Below are 21,828 nucleotides of genomic sequence, written 5' to 3' on the forward strand. Positions count from 1 at the left end.
CCTAGGTAATTGACCAGCACATGCACCATCGTTGCGGCCACCACAACCAACACTTTTCCGCGTTATCGACGACCGATACCACGGGCTGCACCTTTTCGCAGGGGCTCCAATGCTTCTCATTGCAATGAGGTGCTGAATTCGTTCTCTCCTCTCTCCTTTTCGCTTCACCGCATACGGGCGACCTGGCACAACTGGCCTTCTACACCTTTGACAGCTCCCGACGACAGCTTCGACAACGACCGCAGCCCGCCGCGAAGGGGGGCAGTGGCGACACCATCACCATGCGCCGTCGCCAATGGACCGTGGTCGGCCTCATCGCCTTCCTGACGATATGTGCATACACGATATTCCGAATCCCTCCCGACCAGCGACCGATAGCCCCCGTCCCGGGCTCAGCGAAACCCCCTCCGCCACAGGAACCCCAAAAGCCGCCCGGCGACGATGCCGCCAATAGCGGTGGCGGCGGCTCGCCTCCCGACAGACGACCTAAGCCCGCCTCCGGCACCGGCTCGCACCCCATGTGGCACCTCATGACGAGCGCCGAGAAGGACTTCCAGGACACGCTGAGGCGCCAGTCCAAGACGCTCGAGGACGCCGTCAAGGAGTATAGGAGGCGCTACGGCATTCCGCCGCCGCCCAACTTCGACAAGTGGTTCGACTTTGCAAAGGCCAACGGCGTGCAGCTCATCGACGAGTTCGACATGATCAACGAAATGCTCACGCCCTTTTGGGGCCTGAAACCCGCGACGATACGGGAGCGCGCCAGGGAGGCACTGGGCTTCGACAACAACCTGCTCGGCCTCCTGATCCGAGACCACAAGGTATCGCACATCCAGGGCGGGCAGGACTGGCAGCGAGACGCAACCTCGGGCATGATTGAAAAGTTCATCCAGTACCTGCCGAGTATGGACCTCGCCTTCAACATCCACGACGAGCCGCGCGTCGTGGTGCCCCACGAGGACCTCGCTCGTCTCGTGACCCGCGCCAAGGACGTCAACATGCCCAAGGCGAACGCCGCCGTGAACCCCGAGAACGCCTTCACTAAGCGCGCCGGCGACCTGAGCGACGGCAAGATCATCGTGGAGTATAAGCAGACCCGCTTCAACGTCTTCGCCCACCAGCCTACCTGGACACACTCCCGCATGTCATGCCCGCCCGACACCCCCTCCCGCGGCCTCGAGGAGGACGAGCTCGCGGACGACCGCAGCAAGTACGGCGTCAGCGAGCTCGGCTTCGTCTACAACATCACCGCCATGTCCGACGTCTGTCTCTCGCCGTCCCTCCGTGAGACGTACGGCTTCTTCGACCGCCCCAACGCGTACAACGTCGTCCACGATCTCTTTCCCATCTTCTCGCAGTCCAAGATTTCGTCCTACAACGACATCCTCTACCCCTCGCCTTGGTACTGGTACAAAAAGGTTGCCTACGACGAGTCCAAGGACATGCTCTGGGAGCAGAAGCAGGACCGCCTCTACTGGCGCGGCTCCACGACGGGCGGGTTCTCGCGCAACGGCGGCTGGCGCCGCCAGCACCGCCAGCACCTTGTGCAAAAGATCAACGCCGCCGACCAGGCCAAGATCTACACCAACCGCGGCGACGACAAGAGCCCCAAGTGGGAGGTGAAGGAGGTGCCCCGCGGCGACTACCGCGAGATCATCGACGTCTACTTCTCGCACGTCGGGCAGTGCGACCCGGGCGACTGCGACGCCCAGAAGGAGTTCTTCAAGGTCCAGGGCCACGCCGAGCAACAGGATGCCTGGAAGTACAAGTATCTCCTCGACATGGACGGCAACGCCTTCTCGGGCCGCTTCTACGCCTTTTTGCAGTCGCGCTCCCTCGTCTTCAAGCTCGCCATCTTCCGCGAGTGGCACTTTGAGTGGCTTCGCCCTTGGGCACACTACGTGCCCCTGAGCCTGCAGGGTGACGACTGGCTCGAGGCCGTGCGCTTCTTCGGCGACGGCGCCCTGGGCCGCAACGAGGCGGAGCGCATGGCCATCAGCAGCCGCGAGTGGGCGAACAAGGTGCTCCGCAAGGAGGACATGGAGGTCTGGTTCTTCCGCCTCCTCTTGGAGTGAGTACACCCTGGTCGCCGTGAAAGGGGATATACGTAATATTAACCTTTGTTTTCATCGCAGGTACGGTCGCGTCATCGACGACAGGAGAGACAGCATTGGCTTCTCCGTCGGCGCCAACCCGCAACCGCCGGCGTAGACGCCGGCGTAGACGACCTCTACTTCTACTTACGACGGGCTATCCAACCGCCGCTGTGATTTTGAATGCCGCGGCGCGGCTTTCAGGCATACCATCTAGAACAAAAGGGAGCAAAAGGAGCAACTGGGGAGTTGGCTTTTTCCCCTTCTGTCATCGTATACACCGTGTCCCAAGTTTGATGAGAATCTCTTCAGAGAATGTGGGGGCGTGCTCTTCATACCACGCCCGGAGGAGAACGTTTTGTTGACAACCGCGTCGTCGTTTGTCCGTTGCGAACCAGGGGAAGGAATCTACCTGTATGATGGGCGGGGAACGCTCGACGGAGTTGGTTGCTGGGCATAGAGAATCCGGCCGCCGTGTCCCATAAGATTATTTTGCTGCGGCATAGAGATTATATACACCTAATTGACATCATGACCTGACTCATTGTACATATCCTGAGGAGAGATAGAGACCTTTGTGCCCCGAAGACGGGGTGCGTCCCAGGGTGGGCGGATGGAGCCGTAGTGTATTGTGTATCAATCCCCCCCTCCCCCTCCCTCCCTCGACACTTTCACGTGGATGCGAAGCACTCTCAAACCAAAGGCACTGGCGGCGCTGAAGCGCTCGCTGCCGGGCAACTCAATGGTCGCCTTCAGACTGTCTGGTTGTCCAGCCGGTACGCTCATGTGTGATTCTTCCAGCTAGCTGCCTCGGGCTCTCTGAAGAAAAGACAATCGCATATATGGATGGTGGTGGTGGTGGTGGTGGTGATTACGGCCTCCTTTTTGTTCACGCCCCAAACGCCGAATGGTCTGCGGAAGGAAGAAAACAAGAGACAAAACAGCTGATGTTACAACAACCCCGTTGAGCGATGCGGGATATTAATCGATGGCTGCCATGAACCCTTTCCTTTCCCATCAAAAACGCGATGTCATGAGATATGGCTCTGTGGCTCTCGCTCTCCCTCCCCTCCCCCGTCTGCTTCACATCTCCTTCTAATCCTCATCCTCCTCATCTCCATCAGCATCGCCATCGGCATCCCGGTCCGAGGGTGTCCCGGGAGCAGCGCCTTCGCCGCCGCCCTCGACGGGAGGGAAGGGGTCCTGCACCTCTTCTACATAGCCTATGGGCCGTTCCTTGTATCGCTTCATGTTCTCGCGCGGCGCGCCCTTGGGGTCGGTGATGGACACCTCGACCTCGTTGACAACCTGCGTCTCATCGTCCGTCTGCGTCAATGTGCGCGCAATGTTCTTGGCACGCTGAGGGCGAATGGTGGTGCGCTGGATGACCGGGTAGTAGTAGGCGGCCTTCTGCTTGCCGCCCGAAGGCTCGTCATTGAAGGCAAGGATGACCTCCTCGCTGTACTTGGAGTTGTGATCCAGCTCCGTCTCCTTGGTCGTCTCGTACGCACGCAGACGAGAGAACTGGAAGCAGGGGTTAGACCCGCTCTGGTATGTGTAGAGCGAGTCGTCGTCGTGGTCGGGGTTCTCCGGGTCAAACTTGGCGCGGAAGTTGTCGCCCGTGGCCTGGGTCTTGGGGAGGAAGAAGCTGTAGTCCATCAGGTTGGCGGGCTTGGGGTTGCGCACGGGGTCCCGCTCGTGAGCCTCGAGAGCAGCTTGGAAGGCCTCGTTTTCCTCGGGGCTCCTGTCGAGAGGACGCAGCAGACCGCTGAGCAGGCGGCGATCGTACTTGTTGGCGCTGGCCACGGGGTTTGTGAGGAGCTTGACGGTGACGTATGCACCCGAGTCGGGGAACGCGTCGGGATCGGGTAGCAGAGGGTACGAGGAAGTGAGATGGACATTGGGCTTGCTGGGGTGACGATGGCGGCTCGGGTTGCTGAGGAAGCGCTCCGCGCTCTCGAAGCTCTTCTCGATCTTGCGCCTGATGGCTGCTGGCGAGTCTTTGTCCGGCTCGGGAGAGCGGCGCTTCTCGGCGCGCTTGATCTTGGGGTTGATGAAAGCTCCCGCGGCGACACCCGCTTTCCTAGGGGCCACGGAGGAGATGTATTCGGTTCTTCGAAGGAAGGAGACTGATGCGTCGGCGTTGCTCTTGGCTCGGCCCAGGGTAGAGAGCGGCCTGAGAAGGGCTCTGTCGTGGGGGTGGACGGGGGGTGGGTGCGAAGAGGCCTGGATAGCTACGAGAACGAACGTTAGTACTGGTTGTCGAACGACAGAAGGCGGGCCGGCCGCGCTTACAGCTCTCGTCTCCATCAAAGATACCCGGCATGCCCACGAGGTTCAAGGGCATGCCGAGCTCCGCATCGACCTCAATGTTCAGCGGTTGCTCTCTCGCCAGGCGCGACGCGAAGCCGGGCGTTGTGTACTGGCCGCTAGCCAGGCCGGTGTTCGGGATGTCGAGCAGCTTGGGCGGGTTGGGAGGAGGCGGAAGGGCGTTGGAGTAACGGATTCGAGCGATGAAATCCTGATGGATCATGCGCTCGCCGCCGCGAGGCGCCGAGGACGACATTGTGCGTATATCTGGATGAAGCGTCCGTAAGGCGGTGCGACCGCAAAATCGTGACAGTCGGGCTGGGGCGAGACGAGCACGAGGTGGGTGGGTGGCTTCGATAATTGAGGGCGGAGAGCTGCGGTCGGCTGGTCGCACGCGTTTGGCAGGGAAGGTGCAATTGGCCGGGAAAAAGTTCCACGAGGCTGACCTTCGGGACAGTTGCGCACCAGCGCTCGGGCGGCGGGCCTTATCACCTTTATCGGACGGAGCCAGCTGGACGACACCACCACCCCTGAACTGTCCAAAGCTTCACTCCTTATGATAAAACCGATGAAGTGGATGGAGAAGCATAGAACAATACTGTCCTCTCTATTACAATTCGTAGTATGAGATGAACGGTTTCAAAGCAAAACCGTCACTCATCAACGGGGCAATTGCTCCCGGTCGTGCAGGAGCGCCGCCTGCTGATGCGCCCCTGTGTAGGAGCCTAGTTCGCCGTCACAACCATACAGGCACTCACTCACTCATACAACCCTTCGCGCCATTCCTTTCTATACATACAGCGAAGCCCCCCGTGTCCCATCGTCACCGTCCAGACTTCGTCAAAATATGTGTTTCATACTCGCATACTGTCTATACTTCTTCGTGCCTAGACTTACAAACTTGTCCTCGCCCCCGCAGCGGCGTGACAAAGACCGCCTGTCTCGTAATCCCAGCTTCATTCCGTCGCGTCGTTAGGTTGCGTGCTCCTCTAGGAGCTGTTCTTGGCGTAGTTCTTCTTGCCGAAGGTGAAGGGCACGTAGCGGTACTTGATCATGTGCTGGATCTGCTTGCGCACTGGGAGAGGGGAGTTAGCTTGCGCCAAGAACGCCGAAGCAGAGGGGAGCGGGTTCTGGAAGACGTACTCGTCAGGAAGAAGAGGATGAACCAGTACATGACCAGGACGGGCCAGAAGACGGGCACGTTGAAGATCTCCCACCAACTGCAGAAGAAGGCAATGAGGATGGCGCGGGTGGCCCAGTACCAGAACTTGAATTCGGGGAGGCGGCGGATGAAGGGGCGGAACTCCTCGTCCTGCTTGGTGGGGAGAATGCCGACACCACCGTCCTCCATCTCATTGTCCAGCGCCTCGTTGGAGGGGTCGAACTTGGGCTGCAGGAAGGCCAGGAACAGGTTGAGGAGGTAGATGCCGAGAGCGTATGCGACAATGTACCAGCCTTGCGCCACGAAGATGCGGGCGAAGAAGGTGAGGAGGAAGAAGCCGGTGCTGATCCATCTGTAGAGAACGAAGGGCGTTGACTGGTCGAGGAGCGCCTGGTATTGCTGCGACGATGTTAGCATGAGCGAGTGTTCCAGTATCGCGCGCTTTCAAGGCAGCCGAACCCTTTGCAGCTTCGAGGTGTGCGCCGTGACCGAGGAGAAGGCGGTCTGTTCCGGCTCGATGGAGTCCATCTTGGGCGATAGTAGCACGGACGAGACTCTGGGGTGTCTTGTTGTTGAGGCGGCTGGTGAACAGGATGCGCAGTTGTCAACCCAGGGGGGGGATGGGTGCAAAGCGGAGATGGGGGGGGGGGGAATGCTGTGGGAAGAGGCCGGCGCTGTCGCGATCTGTCCGGACGAATTTTTGGGTTGACTGGCAGACGGGATCTCTGGAAATGGGTTCAGCCACGTAAGGCTTGCTTGATTTGCTACCTATCCGTCCAAACCACAACCTGTCCCCTGTCTCCCTCCCATTTGTCGCGTCTCGTCTGCTGTTTTGCCCGAAACTTAGCCGGCCACCTGAGCGATCGGAGTGCTCCAGTGATTGGAGTGCACTGCTCAGTGATTGGACCCCCTTCGGTGGCCCAGGATGAACCCCCTGTGGCGCAGCTCGGGCACCTTTAACTGTCAGCCAGCCGGCGCAAGCTTGGACCCGCTGGGGCCGCATCTGCTAAAACAGGTCCCTAAGGTACACAGGCCCCTAAGGTACCTACCTACCTACATGCCTAGGGTACCTAGGTAGGCCAGGGATCCCACTGCTCCAGAGCAACGAGCTTGTGACGCGGGGGAAGAGAAGAGCATCCACAGTGTGCAAGGCCCGGCCGACTGTATCCTCGGCATTCGAGAGCCGACGCTTTCCAGCTATCATCCCTAGAGGCTGGATGGAGCTTGACTTCGACCTGTCCATTACATCAATCACAGCTCAACTTTTGACCGGTCTTCGAGATATCAGTGTGTACAACCCGAGTTATTTCCCCAGTTGAGGCAGTTCTCTGTTGACCCAGTCGCCAATTCAATTGCTTTCTTTGAACATCGCATCCTCCCTCGTCTTGACCTCCCTCTCCCTCTAAGCCGCGACCCGGGCTCCGTCATCATGAACTCTCTCAGATACCTCCGGCCAGTCGCTTCGCGATTGCAGGCCCCGACACTGCCCAGACTTGCGCGCGGGTTCGCCAGCAAGTCTTATGAGTACATCCAGGTTTCTCAGCCGAAGCCCGGTGTTGGACAGGGTGAGTGTCCTCGCGGCGATGCTCACGCTCACGCCCACGCTCACCACACCTCTTCACGACTCTGACCGTGGTCCACTTTAGTGACGTTGAACCGCCCCAAGGCCTTGAATGCCCTCTGCACGCCGCTCATCCACGAGCTCAATGATGCGCTGAGGGCATTCAACCAGTCCGACGACACTTCCGTCATCATCCTCACGGGCTCCCAGAAGGCTTTCGCCGCCGGTGCCGACATCAAGGAGATGGCCCCGCTTACCTTTTCCGAGGCCTACACCAAGTCCTTTATCGAGTCTTGGTCTCTTCTCACCACCGAAGTCAAGAAGCCCATCATCGCTGCCGTCTCGGGCCACGCCCTTGGCGGCGGCTGCGAGCTGTCGATGATGTGCGACATTCTCTACTGCACCGAGACGGCCAACTTTGGCCAGCCCGAGATTAAACTCGGCACCATCCCCGGGGCGGGAGGCAGCCAGCGCCTGACCCGGGCCATTGGAAAGTCCAAGGCCATGGAGCTGATCCTGACGGGCAAGTCCTTCACCGGAGCTGACGCCGAGAAGTGGGGCCTTGCGGCCAAGGCCTACCCGTCGTACGAGGTTCTCATGGAGGAGACGCTCAAGACGGCCGAGACGATCGCCGGGTACTCGAGGGTGGCCATCAACGCATGCAAGGAGGTTGTGAACAAGAGCCAAGACCTGCCCCTGCGGGACGGCGTCGAGTTTGAGCGGAGAGTGTTCCACAGCCTGTTTGGCAGCAACGACCAAAAGGTGGGCATGAAGGCATTTGCCGAGAAGAAGAAGGCCGAGTGGACTCACTCCTAAGTGCAGCCTGACCCCCGGAATGTAAAATAAATGCAAAGTGTCTGATTCTGAACAAGACGAACATGTTGTGCGACCAGCAGCCTTCTAAGCGAATGGTGGTGTCTTGGGAAGACCCATCAACCAACCAACCCGGCGTGCACAAGACGACGCAAGAGCACAGTCAGCTCCCTGCCGAGTGGGTGTTAGTGTTCTTGGCTCCCTCTCTCTCTCTCTCTCTCTCTCTCTCTCTCTCTTTGCCCAGTTGCAGCCTTTGCAGGTGATGGGTTGCAGAATGACGGATGACTTCTTTTTGAGCATCTCTCGTAATGCATGTACGCGTGTGTGCGCCCATTTGGGGTGCATATCCGTTAAAGAGACAGGCCTGACCGCCCAAACCCTTGCTGTATTCCAACTTCCCGAAGGCTCGCTGGCCGCCGGAGGCCACATGCCTCTGAACATATCCCGATTCGGTGGGCACTGAGTTCGTATTTCGAGGGGCTTACAGGGGACTGCCCGTCCCAAGATGCAGTGGAGGGAGCTGCACTATTGGTACCGCGAGGAGAGATGGGATGTGAGGTGCTCCCTCAGGACTCAGGAGCCCTTGAAGCAGGGGTTAGGGGTTGGCGGCGGACGGGGAACGAACGTGGGGTTGGGCTGCCGTCGCATCCAGCAGGGCGCGGCTTCCGACCAGTTCCCAGCCTGTATCAAGCCTGTGAGTGCGCCTTTGGCCTTTTGCTGCAGCGGCCACGGGCGCGCCTAGCCCTTGAAGCCCCGCCACTCAAAGCCGCCCGCCAGTCCTCGTCTTAATACGGGCATGCTCCCCCCGCCTTCCTCTCGACCGTCCTGCGCAACTCTTCTCATGGTTTCTCCTTCGTGCCCGGCATTCTTGGGATCGCGCGGAGCGACAGTTCCTGCATGGATTCCTCAAAGCCAGGACTCGATCTCGAGAGGGAGCTGACGTGCTCTGTAAGTCGCACGTCCGTCCGATCCATCGCCCGTAGCGCCCGCCTCCCCAAGTGGAAGAGGGGAGGGGCACTTTTTGGCCCGGGGAGGAAAGCTCTGGCCGGGCATGGTTATGCGCTGACCGAACACTCCCTCGCAGATCTGCACCGAACTCCTCTACCAGCCTTTGACGCTTCTCGACTGCTTGCACACCTACTGCGGTGCATGCTTGAAGGACTGGTTCTCTTTCCAGGCGAACCAGGCCGAGAACTCTCCAACCCCGCCCGTACCCGGCGCCAACGTCTTCACCTGCCCGTCATGCCGTGCGCCGGTGCGCGACACGAGGCACAATGCCACCGTCGCAACCCTCCTCGACATGCTGGTCGCGGCGAACCCAGACAGGAGGAGATCGGAGACTGATGTGGAGGAGATGGGCAAGAAGTACAGGCCAGGCGACACAGTGCTGCCTGAGCTGAGACTCCCCGAGAGGACCCCGGAGGAGAGACGAGCCGACGACGCGGAGAGGAGGTTGCTGGAAGACGTGCGAGATCTTAGCCTCAGGGAAGCCGGTGTAGAATCTTCTTCCCTGGCCCCTCGACATGGACGACGCAGGGAGGACAGCAGCTCCGCTGATGGCAGAGCACGCCGAAGCCGAGACCACAGTCGGGACGGCCGCCACGGCCCCAGGTACGAGGGTAGCCGAAGGCCCCGGGCCAACGAAGGGCGATCCAGCGCGGACCAGCTGCAGCCACAGTCGGATGCGAGATCGAGCGAGCACAGGAGGCGACGGAGGAGCGAGTCGAGGCACCGTTCCGACGAGTCATCCGACACGAGGCGCCGACAAATTGAGCACCAATCATCCCTGAGATCTCTGATCAGCTCGGGCGACTTGAGCGAGCGCGACATTGAGAGAGAGATTGAAGACTTTGCCAGGCAAATCCAGGAGGAGGGGCTGTTGGACGGGCTGGACCTTGACAATATCGACCTGAGTCGGAACGATGAGTTGAGCCGCAAGATCACAGAGGCCTACCGACGAAGGCAACGGGAGCGCACGAGAGCCGAGGCGGCGGCGGCGGCGGCGGCGGCGGCGGCGAGGAGGAACAACGCGAGCGGGCAGTCCAGATCCTCTCCTGACCGAGTGCATGAGATACGGTCTGGTGCATCGGATAACAGCAGACCAACCAGCAGGCAACGGCCGCATTCGAGGTCAACCAGCGCGAGCGGCTTCCCCGAAGACCGCAGCCGCCCACCGCTCTCCCAGAGCGCCCTGCATCTCGAAGTGCGACCGGAGGAGAGGCGAAGAAGGAGGCGGACCTCGAGCGGCGGCCGTAGTGCAACGACGCCTCTGCCAGAAGCAACGCAATCCGAAACTCGGGTGACGACGCGCTCGCAGACAGACTTGTCGACGACGCGGCCACAATTTGGCGAAGCATCCGCCCCGAGGACTGTCTTCACCGAAATCCGAAGTTCCAGCACGCCCTCGGTGCCCACTACGACGCAGTCTCCGACAACCGCGCCGCCGCCACGCGACCTCACCTTCGCCAGCCGGGTGACGAACCCGTCGGCGCTGGTGTCGGCCAACTTCGCGCCGTCTCCTCCCATGGAGCCGCTGTCGCCTCGCATGCAACGACCGAACCGACCGGCGGACCTGTCCATCATCGGCCAGGCCACGTCGGGCCCTGTTGGGCTGGGTCTGGGCATGAGCAGTCCAACCACCCCCGGGCACCAACGGACACGATCACAGCTTTACCCTGAACCATCGATTACGTGCGCCCGTTGCGCGAAGCAGCACATCGAGTATGAGCTTCACTACAACTGCAACATCTGTGCCAGCGGCAACTGGAACATCTGCCTCGAGTGCTACAGGTCGGGCAAGGGCTGCCTACACTGGTTCGGCTTCGGATACGGCGCCTGGGCCAAGTGGGAGAAGGCTCGGCACGCGGCCAAAGAAGACATCCCTAGGCCCCACATGCTGACGGCAAACCGGTATCTCCAGCCCAAGATCATCCCTGGCGGCGCGGAGGGCAGACGGACGCTTACGACGGAGGACCCGATAAAGAGGCTGGAAAGCGGCAACTTCTGCGCGCGGTGTCTGACCTGGGCGAACGAGTGCTTCTGGCGCTGCGACAACTGCAACTTTGGCGACTGGGGGTTCTGCAACAGCTGCGTGAACCAGGGGCGGTCATGCACCCACCCTCTCCTGCCCCTGACCTATCAGCCGCAGCCGTCACACACGCCGCCCGCGAGCCCCAGATCGCCTCGGCCGCCTTACGCGGCCGCGGTCCTGACGGGACCCAACATCCACAGCATCGGCCCGTTCAAGCCGCTCACTTTCACGACCCGCTGCGACGTCTGCCAGGACCCCATCGCTCCCAGCCATAGCCGATACCACTGCTTCACCTGCACCAGCTCCATCGAGCCGGACACCCAGCCGGGCGACTATGACGTTTGCACAAACTGCTACGCCAACCTCGAAGCACGCGACCAGATCAGTCCTGAGAACGGGCATGCAGGTTGGCGCCGGTGCCTCAACGGACACCGCATGATCGTCATCGGCTTCCGCGACGGGCCTGGCGGGCAGCTGCGGCACATCCTGTCCGACCTCGTGGGCGGGCGCAACCTACGTATCACCGCGGCGGAGGGCAGCGACGAGCAGGCGCCGCAGAAATGGTGGTGGTACGAAGGCGGACAGAAGCGCGAACGCTTCGTCACCAGGGACGTCGCGGCCGATGCACCGATGGCCGAGGGCCTCGCGCCGGGGTTCCCGCCCGATGGCGGCGGGGGAATTCGAGCGAGCGCCACGTGGGCCTGGTATCCCAAGGCCGAAGACGAGCTCTTGTTTCCCAGGGGCGCGGAGATCCGGGAGATTGAGGATGTTAATGGGGACTGGTTCTTCGGGGTCTACATGGGCGCCAAGGGGCTGTTTCCGTCGCCGTACGTGAGACGACTGGATGATCACAAGTGAATTGGACATGGTGTAGGGTCATGATAGACAAGAAGAGTGGTTTTTTTTTGGTTTTTTTTTTTTTTTTTTGGTAATTCGGGGTGTGGCCGTGATGAATGAAACGGCGGCGAGGACGAAAAGGGGTATGCATGATGGGATGACCCGGTACTATCTTCCATTTCCAGGCGAGTGGGTGGCTAGGTACAAGCATTGAAACAACCGGAACCAACTGCAGACCTCTAGAAGGGATCTAAAGCAAGGTTAGATTGAAGTAACTGAGCCCATTGACCGCTAGTCGCACAATGACCGGACGGACCCCTATGCGCGGCACGGCCGTCGCACTGGCTCCCGATTGCCGGTCCCGCTCCGTAATCCGTGTAACGACCCCACCCACAGCCGGCCGCTAGCGGCTCTGACGTGATTCTTATGGTGACGGGCTGAACCCAATTGAAGAAGCAAACCCCACCATAGGCTGGGGGCGGTGGTGTTCTCTTTCAGCAGCTGAGAAAGCCGAATGCCGGAGGCCCGTTTCTGCAACGCCCGTGTCGTGGAACCTCCCTCTCCGCCAAACTTGATCCCTCCCGACTTCCACATTTGCCCCGAAACACGCCCACGGCGAGGACCACGAATCGGCTTGTCAAAAAGAAAAAGGGAAACCCTGATCGAGCTTAAGAAAAAAGGAAGTTCAGCGACCATGAACCGCCTCGGCGTGCGCCGCTTCGCGACGACGGCCGCCCGCGCCATCGACCCGCCCAGCGCATACTCCCTCACCCTCTCCCGCGCGCAGGGCGTCGTCAAGGGCCTCACTGGCGGTAAGTGTGCTCGACCCCTCCTCCCGCATTGCACTTCTTCACCTGTCTTCACCCCCCTTCTCCAATCATGTGGTAAAAGAAACCCCCCCGAGAACCGCATCGCTGACGTGGTCGTCCCTCAATTTGCAGCCATCGGCAACACCCCCCTCATCCGCCTCAACCGCCTCTCGGCCGAGACGGGCTGCGAGGTCCTCGGCAAGGCCGAGTTCATGAACCCGGGCGGCTCGGTCAAAGACCGCGCAGCGCTCTACGTCGTCAAGGACGCCGAGGAGCGCGGGCTCCTCAAGCCCGGCGGCACCGTCGTCGAGGGCACCGCCGGCAACACGGGCATCGGCCTCGCGCACGTGTGCCGCTCCAAGGGATACAAGCTCGTCATCTACATGCCCAACACGCAGTCCCAGGGCAAGATCGACCTGCTGCGGCTGCTGGGCGCCGAGGTCTACCCTGTGCCCGCTGTCGCGTTCGAGAACCCCGAGAACTATAACCACCAGGCGCGGCGCCACGCCGAGAGGCTCGACAACGCCGTCTGGACGAACCAGTTCGACAACACGGCCAACCGCCGCGCCCACATCGAGACGACGGGACCCGAGATCTGGGAGCAGACGCGCGGCGGCATCGACGCCTTCACCTGCGCCACGGGCACCGCGGGCACGCTCGCCGGCATCACGCGGTACCTCAAGGACGTCAGCGGCGGCCGCGTCAAGTCGTTCCTCGCCGACCCGCCCGGCAGCGTGCTGCACTCGTACGTCTCGTCCGGCGGCAAGCTCGTCGAGCGCACGGGGTCCAGCATCACCGAGGGCATCGGCCAGGGCCGCATCACGGACAACCTCAAGCCCGACATCGGCCTCGTCGACGGCTCGCTGACCATCGCCGACGAGAAGAGCATCGAGATGGTCTACCGCTGCCTCGACGAGGAGGGCCTGTACCTTGGCGCCAGCTCGGCCCTCAACGTCGTTGCCGCCAAGGAGGTCGCCGAAAAGCTCGGCAAGGGCAACACCGTCGTCACCATCCTGTGCGACGGCGCTTACCGCTACGCCGACAGGCTGTTCTCCCGCAAGTGGCTCGCCGAGAAGAAGCTCCTGGGCGCGATACCCAAGCATTTGGAAAAGTACATCGTCCTGCCGTAGTGTGCGGGATCGGTCGTCGTGGGTGTTGTGTGTGGGTGTAGGTGTGTGTATGTCTTGATGCTTGTATACATAGATAATCTTACATATCAACTGTACATAGCCCCCTTTCCAGGGCCCTCTGTCTGATCCCCTTTTCTTTCCGCCCCTGTGCTTTCCTCCGCTGTCTTATACATGATGGCAGCCACCTTGTCTTTCCCTCTGACAAAAACCAAAAGACATTTGTTAATTCTGGAACAAGGTCTTGTAGGCCTTGAGGCCGCGCTCGGCAGGGGCGACCTGCCACTCCACCGCAATCTTGACCTCGACAGCGAGCGTCTTCGAGATCGCGCGCAACTTCTCGGCCAACGGCTTCTCGACCACGCGGCTGGCCATGAACAGGCCGTGCAGGATCGGGCTCGCACACGATAGGTACAAATCCCGGCTGTTCACCAGATACGCCAAGCCATTCTCGCGGTTGTCGTACGCACAATCCCGACCCAGCTTCAGCAGGCCCTTGGAGGCGGGCCATAGCTTGGCGACCCGCGTCGCGTACTTTGCGACCTTGCCGTCAATGTCCTTGCCGCCATTGTGCTTGACAGCCAGCACCGCCGAGAGATGCAGCGCCGCGGCCAGGATCTGCGGGTCATTTGCAAGCCGGGTCTGCCCGACCAACTTCATGCGCTTCTCCTTGACGAGCTCGTGGTTGGGGTCCTCAACCATCTCGAGCACCATCTCGGTCCACCGCAGCGCCTGCTCCGTGATTTCCTTGTCCCAGCCGCTCTCCACGGCGCGCATCTGCACAAAGTGCAGCACCATGTTGGCCTTTTCCGAGTTGTCGAGCCGCAGGCCCGTCTTGCGTACCTGCCGCGCGGCGTCGATGATGGTGTAGATCTGGCCTTGGTCGCCGGCGATGCAGATCATCTTGGCGAAGTCGGCCTGGCTGTAGCGGCGGCCGGCGTTGCGCATGCCCGACAGCAGCCGCACAAAGTTGTTCCAGTCCTGAGGCGTCTGCATGGCATGCAGGGCCTTCCAGGTGAGCTCGCGTGAGGGCGGCAGCGTCTCCTTGTTGATGTGGGAGAAGCGGTGCTCGAGGCCGTCGATCTCGAGGTATACGGGGTCGCTCTTGAGGCGGTGCTTGAGCTTCTCGGAGAAGACGCGCTTGCGCTGGTGTATGGGGAGGTGGTAGGGGAGGATGATATTGGACTGGATCTCTTCGAGAATCGGGCCGAGGCCGGGCGACGTCGTCTTGTCGAAGATAACTTGGGGATCTAAAGCGCCATGTCAGTCTTTCCCCCCTTCCTGTTTACTGCCGAAAGACCCCGACACATATCACGAGACGTACTCTGACGAGGCGGCGTTTGGCTGAAGCTCCGCTGCTGCTGGGTGATGCACGCCCGTTGCTCCCATACCGACGACGCCTTGGCACCCCTCAGGGCCCTACCCATCAACGTCCTCGACATGTTTGCAATCACTCTGTGTTTCTGTCGTCGAGTGGTTGGAAGTTTCCTCGACCGTCGACTTCGGCAGCAATCGGCAGAGGGAGGGAGGGAGGGGGGGGAGCTATTCGTGGATGACCTGCTGCAGTGCAGGGTGCACTGCCAAAATTTTGGATCGCACCCTCGCCCGGCCAGCGGCTCCGCATCATTGATGTACCGAGCCAATCACAACGCGCAATTCGCACCTCGAACTTCGACTTTTCGATCTCGGCACCTGCATAGCTCTCTCTCGCTCTCCCTCTCGCCCGACGACAAGATTGCGTAGCAGCCGTCTGTCCCCCACGACCATACAGCCAAAGATGAACGCCACCTGTCTCTGGAGGCCGATCGGCTGCCTTAAGACGGCCCTCCGCCAGACGCGGCACCAGAGGCTTCTGACCCGATCCATGGCCACCGCTCCCGCCGCCGAGCGCCCGGCGTCAACACCCTCGCACTCCAGACCCTTGACCAAGCCCTCCTACTGTGAGCTCCTACACGACCCCTCCGACGATGTCTTCCGTTGCCCTCCGAAGCTAACAGGCACGATCTACAGTCGGTCCCCGCGACAAGCCCACCTTCGCAGTCTACCCACCACTCCCTTCAGTCCGCCACACGCACAAGGACCCCCTCCCGGCCCTCGACGCCCAGCAGCGCAGCACCCTCGACGCGACGGGCGCACGCACGCGGCTCTTCGACCCGGCGCGCCCGGATTCCGCCAAGGTCGGAGACGTGCTCATGGTCACGACAAAGTCGGGCGAGCCCTTCTCGGGCGTGTGCATGTCGATCCGCCGCCGCGGCGTCGACACGGCTATCCTGCTCCGCGGCCAGCTCATGAAGGTCGGCATCGAGATGTGGTACAAGATCTACTCGCCCACCGTCATCGGCATCGACATCGTCTGGCGCCGGCCCAAGCGCGCGCGCCGCGCCCGCCTGACGTACCTGCGCAAGCCCAAGCACGACATGGGCAGCGTCGACCACCTCGTCTTTGCTTGGAAGAAGGAGAGGTACGGCATGCGCAACAGGGGCAAGCAGGTCGGTACGAGGTTTTAGCGTTGGGGGGAGACGCCAATTGCTTCTGGAAACGAAACGGGTGCGAGGTGGGGAGGACGTCACTTCTGGTGAAAAGGGGGTTGGGTCGTCAGGACGTTGTACGATTAGAAAATGGGCGAGTTGTACAATATTGGCCTTGTAGAGCCTTGTACATGAACACATTATCTTTCACATTCCGGGTTACCCGTTCCATTGTCTATCAGCATCGCTCTTGAGCCCAGTGAAGAACGCGTCTCGTCCCGCTGCTGAGATCGGTCGATGCAATCGTCTCCCCTTGATTTCGCCGGCATTTTCAGGGGGAGGGGGGGGGTTCAGGCCGAACCCGCCGTCAGTTCGCGGTACACGGAGTTCAGCGCAAAGTAAATGTTCGTGGTTCATCATAAAGTGTACGGTATCCTAATAATGTCCAGGAAATGTGCAACGCCAACGTCGAAAAGTATGTGGCCTGAGCCATCTAGCCCATCCTGGGTTTACAAATACCAACTGACCGCCGCGCCAGAGAATAAAAAATGTTTTGATCCGATAACTCCTTTTCCCGCTAGCATCCCAAACTCCGTCCAATGTCTCCGTCTCTTTGTTCCTCCGGGACCGGCCGTTCCGCGGCCGTCCATTGAGGCAGCTTCTAGCGTGCCGGCGTGGTAAAGACCCTCCGGGGAGGAGCCGCCGTCTCGCTGTCACTAGACGTGGTGTCGTCCTCCACCGGCTCGGTGTTGCGCCGTCTCATGTTGTTGCCCATCTGAGGATGGTCATCGGTGCCAAACGACCTGCTTCGTCTCGACAGGTTCGTGAGGCTATCCTCGTGAGGAATCATGGGTCCTGGGTGAAGGAACTGGGTGATGAGATTTCCTTGACCCCTGTTTGTGCTCATTCTTCTTGATCGCAAATTGGATCGAGTCGCGCTGAGCGCTGTTCCAGTCGACGCGGCAGTAGCAGATCGGACCAGGACTGGCTGCGCCTCCTCGGCCTCTTTCTCGAATCGAGACTCGCTAGGCAAGAGAACCGCACGATCGAGGCCGTAAGGCAAACCACGGTGTCGTCCGCGGATTTGCATCGCAATGATGATCAGCTTGCCCCCGGTGGTGAACTGCGAGCAGAGCGAGGCGTTGACGTTGGGGTACCCCAGACTGAGTCCAACCGTGCCGTATGCACTCACGATCTCGAACAGGACGGAGTAGACGTCGAAGTCATTCTTCTGAATCCGGTGGCCTTCCGTGATGGCCAGGATGAAGAGGCCCAAAAACACATACCACAAATCGAACGACAGCTGGCGCCGCAAATGGGTGCCGACGTAAGACCAGGCGCTGTTCTCGTTGGTACCTTCCATGTCTTCGTCGGGGCTGTGGTACACGCCGAGAGACTTCTCTTCGTACACGTTGGTGCGACGGATCGAGATGGCAATCGGAAAGACTGAAATGTACATCATGATCATGTACGAAACCTGCACGGCAGGGTGCAGCAGCGAAATGTTGACAACCGAGAAACCCGCCGTTCTGGTGGACGCAGCCTGGAAGATGCCGTCCACGATGCGGACGTGCACCGGCAGGTGGCTCACGGCATTATCGTTCAGCTGGGCGTGGTATCAGTACAGGTCAATAAACCGCAGCCTAGGTGAGACACTTACATCCAGCAAGACGAAGAACAGCAGGTCGAGCACGTTCAGACCGATGAGAATGATAAAGAGCCACCAGGTAGCACCTGCTGGGAACAACAGAGTAAAACAGCGACGGGGATGGTCCAGGAGGAAGCGTAGTTCCTCCCACAGTCCGGTACGCTTTGGTACAATTTTGGACAATATCCAGATGACGACGCGGAGCATAATGGGAAAGCCGGTGTTGCCGATGATGATCAAGAACGACATGATCATCAGGATGAACGACGCGTCGTTGAACGAGTTCATGCTGTCAGGCGTAAGGGTGAGACCCAGGTCGTTGAACGCCGAGTTCGCCGTGAATATCCCCCACCAAGCCTTGCTGACGCCGGCCGACTCGACTACGTTGGCGTACTTGGCGTTGGAGCTGGTGTAGATCCACGGGAGGAAGCAAGTGATGGCGAAGATTGAGAATCCCCAGAAGTAGCACAGCAGGATCACGGCGAGTGTCCTCAGCGACCGGTATTCGATACCTCCCAGTTCCTCGCGTTGCTCCAGCGTCAAGCCAGGAAAGGCGGAGTTGCGGCCCATCGTGGGCGTGAAACTCAGGTACGGCATGTCCTCGACTTTATCGCGGGTCAGTGCGGTCCTGATGGTATCAAAGGTACGGCTCCTGACCCTGGCGATGGGATTTTCAGGGGCGCCGTCGCCGTCTTCGTGTGTCTTCTTGTCGTCCTTTTGAAAGAGCCTCGGCTTGCGCAGCGCGAAAGGGAAGATTGTTCTACCAATCACCTCGGCCTCCTCCGCAATCTCATCCTTGACGCTTCTTTCGGGCTCCCTCGGACGTTCAGGTTCGGCGATCTTGATCGTTGGCCGTCGGCCTCCATTGCCGCCGACGGCATCCGGCAAGTCATTCGCTCCGCCAGTCGCAGCATTGGTATGCGGAACGCTGTTACTCCTTTCGTCCTCGGGCTCCGGGGCAGCGTCGTCCTCGACCCGCTTGGGCTTCATGCCCCTCTCGGCATCCCGGGGGTTCGGGATGCGCAACGTCTCTTCAGGACCGTTTCGTTGGCGCTCGAGGATGGCCAAGTGGGCAGGAGAATGAGGCGGCGGGAGCTTGACTTCCGGTTCCGTCCCGTCGCTTCGGAAGACATGCTGAGCAAAGGTGATCCGGCCTTGCGACACATCCGTACTGTGGGCGTCGTCGTTGTGCTCCGAGGCGCTGTCCGGCGTCTGGTCTCTGGGAGAGTGCTGTGCCGGCGTGATGGTGATGGGAACGAAGCCGTTGCTCCCCGGCGATATGCGACCGTCCTCGCCCTCCTTCATGTCGAGCAGGATGCCATCGTTGGTCATCCTGGAGCGGTGGCCATTCGTGTGCATGACCTTGATATTGCGCACGCTCAGACGGCCCCTCTCGGCCTGGCTCAACTCGTCCCTCGCCCTGGACTTGGACTTGGACATGGTGTTCCTCCGTTGACGAGCTTCGCGGACGACGCCCTGGAATCGCTTTTCGAACCAGTACAGCCGCAGGAAGACGACCGAGGAGTGAATGGTGATGGGGTTAGACGTCATGGTGAAAAAATACAGGCATATTTGCTGAAACGTGTTCAGCAGGTTGACGTCAATGGTGTTGAGGCCGGCCTGGGTGTTGGCGCCACTGGCGAAGAAGAGGGCGTCGATGTAGGGCATCTGGCCGCCAGCGGAGGCATAAATCAGGATTGAGCCCAGCACAGTGAGGCCGCAAATCCAAAAGTCTGATGTCGGGCGCGGTGCGGATTAGCGTTGTGCCCAGGGTGGGACGCGACGGGTCGTAGTTGGGACGGCGACTTACAGTGAGCCGAGATGAAGTTGAAGTGCGGCTTCTTGGATATGAAAGAGGGCTTGGCTGCCCGGAGCTGGGCGAGCAGCCAGCCGCGCGTATCTTGGAGCATTTCACCCAGATCGCGACGGTGGTGAAGGCGATGATGAGGATGGGTGAAGGCGAGTGAAGTGGAAGGCAGTTGTCCTCCGCTTTAACGACAAACCAGTCGAAACATCAGCCCGAAGGGCGAAGGGGAGGGGGGGGCGGCGATGTGGTGTAAGAGAAGAATGGTGCCGTAGGTTTGCGTGAGGAAAGTGAATGGGCCAGGTCTTGGCACTCTGTGGCTGTGAAGCTTTCTGGTCTAACCGTCCTTGTGGGAGGATTAGATGACGGCTAAGCTGGATTTCATGACGATCAATCGGTACGGGGGGACTTGGACGGGTTTGGAGGAGGGGGGAACAGTGACCGGGTGTAGTTAGCGTGGTGTTAGCTGCGGTCGTCTGTGTGTTTTGCAGCAGGGGAAAGGTCACACAAAAAAAAGCGAGAAAGGGTTCTTGGCGGTTAAAATACTCGGGAGGAGGGGGGAGGAAGGGTCGAGATGGGATCGGACGAGTGAAGTTCACTTGCACAGGCTGTGAAGTGAATTTCACTATCTGGAGAGGAAGTAAGAAAGAAAGAAGAGATGGAGCGGGTGGTGCTGCAAGTGTCGCTGATGCAGCAGCTTGCAGATGCCGATGCCGATGGCCAGGGGGCGGCCACTGGATGCCCTGCCTGCCTGCCCTGTCGCTCTTGGCTTCCGGGTGGGAGAAGAAGCTGAGGGAAGCCCAACTGCCAATCGACAGCAACGACGAAGGATGGCAACGACAATGTCAACAATAACAGGAGCTGAGGAGGAGCTGGGAAGAGCTCGAATTTTAGATGCGCGGGCGGTGCGACGAGGCGAGTCCAATTTTCCCTCGCTGTTATTTTTTTTTCTCCCCCTCCCCTTCCCTGTCTCCCTTTTGATTAGATACCTCCCCAGGGAGGAAAAGCCCGTTCCATCGGCGTGCGGGCGTCTCGGGGCGATTTTGGTGTGGAGTGACCACTCTGAGATGCTGTACTGAACTGAACCATCCTCGTTCTGTCTGGCGGCCGGCCTGTCAATCCACTGCGGCAATCCAGTCGCGGCGCACCCAGCAGCATCCCGCATCCACAGCCACATCCACACGCATCCCTGCCATGGAATTGGGGACTTCTATCCGTCCCGTCGCGTCAGGTCTGCCGTCTTGCAACCTAGGAACTCCCCCCTTTCCTTGGGTACTATGTACTGTACATTTGGGAGGGGGGCAACACAAGCTAAGCTTTGTCTGGCAGCAGTTGTTCGCCCCACCGAGAACGGAACATGGGAAAGGGAAAAAGGCAAAGGAAAAGAACGCATCTTCGGTAAGGGGGGCCGACTCCGTACTCGGTGAGAGCGGTGAACCTTAGGTCAGCACCTCATTGTGCATTCGACACTCGCCATTCGACATTCGCCATTCACCGTCGAGTGCGCTCCACAGCATCTATCCGTACTATGTGTATCTGTACAACACGCAGATGGGGGGGGGGTTGCTTCTTTGGGGCGAGGGAATGCTTCTGCTTGGATGGGAGGCCGACATGTGGTGACCCACCCCACGGAATTAAAGTTGCTTGGCACCAGCGACTCCGCCAGCTTGGTCGGGGGAGGTTTTTAGGGGATTTGTAGGGTGGTTTCTGTCCTGGCTTGTGTCTTGGATATGGCACGCCTCGAAACAGATCTCACGGGTCGCACCCAATCCCACCCCGAAGGACCGTTAGCACGACGAGCTAAGGGCCAAGTGCCACCTTACATCGCACAGCAGGACTGAGACCGTTGTGTCGTGAATGAGGGCAGTTTCATGTAGTGTCCCCATGGGGAATCGCTCCTTTTTTTTTTTCTCCTCCCGCCGTCGAGGATCGGGTCTTCCGACGGGAGCGGGCGCGTGTCACTCGCTGGCCGTCGCAACCTGATGGCGGCACATGAATGATGTGCGCAGATGATTGATGATCGTTCCGGAAGGCTTTCGAGATGCTGTAGTGGTGGTGGTGGTGGTGGTAGTGCTGCTGCTGCTGCTGCTGCTGCTGTTGCTGTCACAGGGGGTTCCCCGGCGGTGATGCGATCAACCTCGATGATGTGCCGTACGCAGTGAAAG

General features: G+C 60.1%; 9 protein-coding genes across 9 annotated transcripts; 5 read left to right on the top strand and 4 right to left on the bottom strand.

Moving 5' to 3' along the window:
- Nucleotides 1–281: 281 nt before the first annotated feature.
- Nucleotides 282–2,211, top strand: CH63R_02954 (Capsule-associated protein; the record flags this gene model as incomplete). The annotated part of the gene is made up of 2 exons (XM_018297929.1): nt 282–2,071; nt 2,136–2,211. 2 exons carry the CDS (start codon nt 282–284, stop codon nt 2,209–2,211), a joined length of 1,866 nt encoding a protein of 621 aa, XP_018162745.1.
- A 977-nt stretch (nt 2,212–3,188) lies between these two features.
- Nucleotides 3,189–4,659, bottom strand: CH63R_02955 (RNA polymerase ii-paf1; the record flags this gene model as incomplete). The annotated part of the gene is made up of 2 exons (XM_018297930.1): nt 3,189–4,327; nt 4,389–4,659. 2 exons carry the CDS (start codon nt 4,657–4,659, stop codon nt 3,189–3,191), a joined length of 1,410 nt encoding a protein of 469 aa, XP_018162746.1.
- Nucleotides 4,660–5,392: 733 nt separating this feature from the next.
- CH63R_02956 (Rer1 family protein) lies at nt 5,393–6,093 on the bottom strand (the record flags this gene model as incomplete). Its single annotated transcript, XM_018297931.1, has 3 exons — nt 5,393–5,478; nt 5,547–5,964; nt 6,025–6,093. The coding sequence occupies 3 exons, from the start codon at nt 6,091–6,093 to the stop codon at nt 5,393–5,395; spliced, it is 573 nt and encodes a 190-aa protein (XP_018162747.1).
- Nucleotides 6,094–6,994: 901 nt separating this feature from the next.
- Nucleotides 6,995–7,942, top strand: CH63R_02957 (Enoyl-CoA hydratase/isomerase; the record flags this gene model as incomplete). Its single annotated transcript, XM_018297932.1, has 2 exons — nt 6,995–7,130; nt 7,212–7,942. 2 exons carry the CDS (start codon nt 6,995–6,997, stop codon nt 7,940–7,942), a joined length of 867 nt encoding a protein of 288 aa, XP_018162748.1.
- Nucleotides 7,943–8,836: 894 nt separating this feature from the next.
- CH63R_02958 (Ring finger domain-containing protein) lies at nt 8,837–11,828 on the top strand (the record flags this gene model as incomplete). The annotated part of the gene is made up of 2 exons (XM_018297933.1): nt 8,837–8,887; nt 9,024–11,828. The coding sequence occupies 2 exons, from the start codon at nt 8,837–8,839 to the stop codon at nt 11,826–11,828; spliced, it is 2,856 nt and encodes a 951-aa protein (XP_018162749.1).
- A 493-nt stretch (nt 11,829–12,321) lies between these two features.
- CH63R_02959 (Cysteine synthase) lies at nt 12,322–13,746 on the top strand (the record flags this gene model as incomplete). The annotated part of the gene is made up of 2 exons (XM_018297934.1): nt 12,322–12,619; nt 12,749–13,746. The coding sequence occupies 2 exons, from the start codon at nt 12,322–12,324 to the stop codon at nt 13,744–13,746; spliced, it is 1,296 nt and encodes a 431-aa protein (XP_018162750.1).
- Nucleotides 13,747–13,968: 222 nt separating this feature from the next.
- On the bottom strand, nt 13,969–15,185 carry CH63R_02960 (uncharacterized protein; the record flags this gene model as incomplete). Its single annotated transcript, XM_018297935.1, has 2 exons — nt 13,969–14,993; nt 15,068–15,185. The coding sequence occupies 2 exons, from the start codon at nt 15,183–15,185 to the stop codon at nt 13,969–13,971; spliced, it is 1,143 nt and encodes a 380-aa protein (XP_018162751.1).
- A 335-nt stretch (nt 15,186–15,520) lies between these two features.
- CH63R_02961 (Ribosomal protein L19) lies at nt 15,521–16,250 on the top strand (the record flags this gene model as incomplete). The annotated part of the gene is made up of 2 exons (XM_018297936.1): nt 15,521–15,683; nt 15,754–16,250. The coding sequence occupies 2 exons, from the start codon at nt 15,521–15,523 to the stop codon at nt 16,248–16,250; spliced, it is 660 nt and encodes a 219-aa protein (XP_018162752.1).
- Nucleotides 16,251–16,872: 622 nt separating this feature from the next.
- On the bottom strand, nt 16,873–19,769 carry CH63R_02962 (Trk family potassium uptake protein; the record flags this gene model as incomplete). Its single annotated transcript, XM_018297937.1, has 3 exons — nt 16,873–17,817; nt 17,872–19,592; nt 19,670–19,769. The coding sequence occupies 3 exons, from the start codon at nt 19,767–19,769 to the stop codon at nt 16,873–16,875; spliced, it is 2,766 nt and encodes a 921-aa protein (XP_018162753.1).
- Nucleotides 19,770–21,828: the final 2,059 nt, after the last annotated feature.

This window comes from Colletotrichum higginsianum, chromosome 2, assembly GCF_001672515.1.
Source record: "Colletotrichum higginsianum IMI 349063 chromosome 2, whole genome shotgun sequence".
Lineage (NCBI taxonomy): Eukaryota > Fungi > Ascomycota > Sordariomycetes > Glomerellales > Glomerellaceae > Colletotrichum > Colletotrichum higginsianum.